The following is a 4900-nucleotide window of genomic DNA, read 5'->3' on the forward strand; positions in this document are numbered from 1 at the left end:
ACACCAGAAATGTATGCAGCATTTTGGAAATAGTATTAATACTTTTTTTTTTTTTTGTCCTCAGATGTTTTTGAAATTGTTCTCCCTATCACCGTGCTTGAGCTGAGTGATGATGATTTTCTCCCAGATGACTCTGAGGAGCAAGCAGAGTCAGTTCCCAAGTCAAAGGAGGAGGATGAGCTGGAAGTGACCTTGAACAGCAGCATTCTCTTACAAAGTAATGGAACAGCTTCAAATGACAGTAACAGTGTGAGCATTTGGGAAGAAAACAAGACTGCTTCAAATGAGGATAATAGTATAACATACACTGAAAAAAAACAAGTTGCCAAGAGTGTGTGTAATGAATACGAATTAACTGATGGGAGTGGTGCATTCATGGATGAATGTCAGAATTACATATTGCCTACATCATCTTGCAAAACACAGCTTACAGAGAGAAATGAAGCCAGTTGCAGAGAAGAATGTGATGGTGATGACAGCTCTCAGAAAATTCCTCCTCTCTTCTCTGCTGGCATCGAGGGTAGGTATGATACCATCAGAACAAACAGCCAGGTGACATTGACAGTGATACCCAAACATGAAGAGGAGCCTGTCAGTGCTGCAAATGGTAGCAGTCAAGAGAAACAACCAGAAATCCCCAAGGAGATTGAAACTATTGTTGAAATGAAAAGTAAGTTGTTAGTAAACCTAGTGCAAGAGCTTCAGAAATCTCAAGGTTTTGAAATAGGTAGGAAAGTGTATAGGAAGAATGCGAGACTCATTTTTTTTAGAGTAAGCATTTCAACATGGATTAATATCAAATGCAGCAGAAAGAGAATACTGGCTGGAGTATGCTTAGTTCTTTCACAGACTCATGTGAAAATGAAACTAAAATAAGTTGGTACTGTTGCATTTTGCTGCAGTTTGCAGGGCATCCTTTCATTAGGAAAAAGTATCTGAAAATAAGAAGCAAAACAGGTGTCATATTTGTGAGAATGGAACCCTAGCAAAGTTTGTGATGGTACTTTTATAGGAATTTTGGCATAAAGCTGTTCCCTAAAAAGTATAGGGGATGTAGTGTTGTCCAGTGGAATTTGGAGCTTTAAGTGGAAAGAAGGCTTCTATTTAGGATTTATCTTAAGACACTAAATGTGGGGGTGGGGGTGGGGATGGGATGCGGAAACATACAGAGAACACAGTCACCGAGTGGTTTGATTTGGAAGGGACCTTAAAGGTGATTTTATTCCAATCCTCGGCCATGGGCAGGGACACCTTCCACTAGACCAGGTTGCTCCAAGCCCTGTCCAACCTGGCCTTGAACACTGCCATGGATGGGGCAGCCACAGCTTCTCTGGGCAACCTGTACCAGGGCCTCGCCACCCTCAGAGGGAAGAACTTCTTCCTAATATTTAATTTAAATTTCCCCTCTGTCAGTTTAAAGCCATTCCCCCATGTTGTATTGCTGCAGGCCCTTGTAAAATACCCCTCTCCAAATTTCTTGTCAGCCCCTTTAGGTACTGGAAGAGAGACATTAAAAGAGTGGAGATGGGAAAGTATTAAGGAAGCAAAAGGAGTGCAGAGCAATCAAGTCATTAGATAATTCAGGATTATTACTACCAATTAATCATGAACATAGGTGATTGTATGACCTGTCATGCATGTGACTTTTTATTCCCCTGTAGATCCTGACTCTTCAGAGAATGGAGATAATAAAGCCAGTAACAATAAGAGAAGCAAATTTGAAGATGAAACTCTGGGTTCTCTTTTGAAGCGTGGCTTGAAAGAAGAACCAAAATTTACCTATAATTGTTCTGCTCCGTTTGCTAATGGATGTTCTTCTACTTCAGAAGAATTGCTACAAGAGGCAGGGAAATCGGAGATGAGTGCCTCCACTTCTGCTGAATCAAATACTCCTGGAGATTATCTTTGTGAGACATTATCACCATTTCCTAAAAAAAGATGTCGGCAGGAAAAAGTAATTTCTCTTCATGCAAGCCGAAAAGAATCCCCAAACCAGCAAGAAGGTTTAGCTTGCCTAAGTAATGTTATCACCATCAAAACCCTTCCTAAAGCGTCTTCTACAAATAAGCATGAAAGATTGAAGTGCAGATTTTGTAATTCTGTATATAAATGCAGTGCACATCTAAAGAAACATCTTTATTCAGCTCATAAAGGTAAGAAAATGTATAAATGCTGCTTTTGTAAAAGAACCTTTTTCTTTTTTGTCAACCTTAAGAACCACCTTAAGCTTCATAAGAAAATAACTAGGTTGAAAAATGCAAGAAAAAATAGAAAGAATGTGAGAAAAGTTGGTCAGAGAAGATCTGAAGAAAGACAATCTGAGACCAAGAAAAAAGAAAGTAAATATAATAAACTTTTCAGCAAAATAGAAAGGGACTTCACACCTCTGAGTAGACCAGTTAGGTTTTCCTGCAGAATTTGTTTCTTTGCTTCATCAGATCCTAGGGTTTTTATTAATCACATGAAGGGACATAAAGAGAGACCACCCTACCAGTGTCCTCAATGTGATTATTCCTGCATTAGCTTATCCTATTTGTTGAATCACATCTACTGGCATGCTGGATATAAGCTGTACCAGTGCAGGTTTTGCACCTTTTTTTCACTGTATTTTGCAAGCATGGTAAGGCACAGCTACATACACACAGGGGCTAGACTGTATTCCTGTGAGTTCTGCCAGTCAAATTTCACAAGCACTACAGCATTAAAGAGACACAGAAGATTACATGCAGGCAAAGAAACTTGCCGAGGGCAGCAGGTTGACTCAGCAACTAGAAGAAAGAGAACTCGAAGACCTGTAAAGAGTTACACATGTGATGAGTGTAACATGGTGTTTTACACTAAAGGACATCTCAGCTTTCATCGGAAATTTCATGAACAGTTTAAGGCTAATGGTTATGTGAATCAGAGCAATGAATATCATAAAAGAAAAATATGCAAAGCTAACAGTGATTCCCAGGAGACTGTTTCTCTGTCTCTTCCTGGTGGTGAAGAAAATGATTGTCTTGGTGGGAGAATGCTAGCTTCAGCAGTAGACTCCAAGCAGGAAGGTAATGTGCGGGACAATAAGAAAATGCGCTCTAGAAAGAAATTCTCTGAAAAAAGCCGTGGAAGCAGCAGCTTACCTGTTGGGAATAGATCTGAAGTTCCTCTGAATTCACACCATATGGAAGCTGTCATTTGTAAAGCGGAGCCTCTCTTCAACTCCAAGGGCTCTCATTCACAAGTTCAAGATGTTGATGCGTATCGTAAATACGTGGAAAACCTAAAGGTGACGTGGCCTTCCAGTTTGTCTGCATTCAAAACATACAGGTGCCAACACTGCAGTTATGCTACCACTGTTCATAGCAACTTTAGGCTGCATTTGAAATGTCATACAAATGAAAGACAGTTTGTGTGTGAAGAATGCAATAAGGCATTTAAAACAGCAGATGATTTGCAGAAACACAGTCTAATTCATGTAAAGAATGGATATGAGTTTGGCCGTTGCTTCTATGTAAATAGTTGTTTAGAGGATGTTGAATGGCATCGTGACACACCTGTAGTTATGTGTCCAGAAAGAGATTTTGGTTCCTTGGAAGGTTCAAAAAGTTTCCATTCCTTGCTTGGTTCAGAACTCTCTGGACTACAGCCAGATGTCCAGGGGGGCAAAGGGAATGATTTGCTAGGACAAAGTCAGCCACAATACTATCAGTGTGCAGAGTGTGAATATGCTACTTACATTTTAAGTAATCTTAAACTACATGTAAGAACTCACACAGGTGAGAGACCTTACAGCTGCAGTGTTTGTCAGAAGAAGTTTCGTACTTCCAGTCACCTTAAAAGACACAGAGTCATGCATTATAATTCAGATTATCTCAAGTGCAGGAAGTGTGACTATTCCACAAACAAATGGCTGTCCTTGAAACGGCATCTGGCTTCACACTCTTATGAAGAAAGCTCATCTACTGGCTGTCTCTATGAACAAAAGCAGCTACCTGTCAAAGCATACACTTGCAAGGAGTGTGGCTATTGCACACTCCACAACGGAAACCTGAAGCTACACATGAGGATTCACACAGGGGAGAAGCCATACAAATGCAGTCAGTGTGCTGTCGCTTTCCGCACATCAAGCCACCTGAAGCGCCACTTGGTGACTCATTTAAAGTTGCACTGCAGAAGGTGTAAATTTTCAACGTTTGATAAATGTGCTTTCCAAAAGCATGTGAAAACACACAAAAGAAAGCACAACTGTGGGAAGTGTAATGTGATGCTGCCTACCAAAAAACTTCTGGAGCAGCATAAGCGGCAACATAAGCTTGAGATATAATCTCGGGAATTGCAAGTTGGCACCTGGTTCTAAAGAGATTTGCATGTCCTGAGTTTGTTCTTTGCTTTACATTCCTCTGCTGTCCCCATAACAGTGACTGGTAATGGATGCATCTGGTGGTGTGGTCCAGAGGGTGAAACTTGAGGTACTGACTTGCTCCAGGTTCTTGCAACAGCTCTGTTTCTAGCACAGGCTGTGCTAAAGATCTTGGAGTTGCATAACTTAAGGTTATGAGGTCAATTATGACTTTATATGTCCATCAGTTTAAAACAGTTATTCTGTGCCCCTTTTTTACTTAAAAGACCCCCAAAACTTTACTAACTGAAAGAATGCTTAAAGGGGGAAAGGAAGTGCGCATTATATTTTCTAGTAAAAGCTTTGCATTTAAAAATTGTCATTGTGTTTCAAGGCTTAGTGCTGCATCCCATCTGCTGAAAGATTCATTTACTACTTTCAGATTCTCTTGCAAGTGTTGCAAGAAAAAAAGTATCTCACAAAATTACAGAAAAAAGATTTGTGTCATCACTCAATTACAGGGTTATGTTTGCTGTATGTATGTATACATGAAAGGTTGATAAAACCATTATCTTGACT

The 4900-nt window shown here is 40.0% G+C and overlaps 1 protein-coding gene across 1 annotated transcript; it reads left to right on the forward strand.

Annotated features, from left to right (window-relative positions):
• Window positions 1-357: 357 nt before the first annotated feature.
• Window positions 358-4505, forward strand: LOC130608993 (zinc finger protein 493-like). Its single transcript, XM_057427504.1, has 2 exons — window positions 358-670; window positions 1662-4505. Exons 1-2 carry the CDS (start codon window positions 376-378, stop codon window positions 4304-4306), a joined length of 2940 nt encoding a protein of 979 aa, XP_057283487.1. The 5' UTR covers window positions 358-375; the 3' UTR covers window positions 4307-4505.
• The last annotated feature ends 395 nt before the right edge of the window (window positions 4506-4900 follow it).

The sequence above is a fragment of the Pezoporus wallicus genome, unplaced genomic scaffold (genome assembly GCF_028554395.1).
Source record: "Pezoporus wallicus isolate ANWC-B61680 ecotype Strahan unplaced genomic scaffold, APGP_CSIRO_Pwel_v1 contig_6464, whole genome shotgun sequence".
In the NCBI taxonomy this organism is placed as follows: Eukaryota; Metazoa; Chordata; class Aves; order Psittaciformes; family Psittacidae; genus Pezoporus; species Pezoporus wallicus.

Excerpts from the sequence above, each read along its gene's own strand:
- LOC130608993 (XM_057427504.1), top strand. The coding sequence starts at position 376 with ATGGATGAATGTCAGAATTACATATTGCCTACATCATCTTGCAAAACA. Across the intron at positions 671-1,661 it reads AACTATTGTTGAAATGAAAA|ATCCTGACTCTTCAGAGAAT; the intron begins GTAAGTTGTTAG and ends ATTCCCCTGTAG.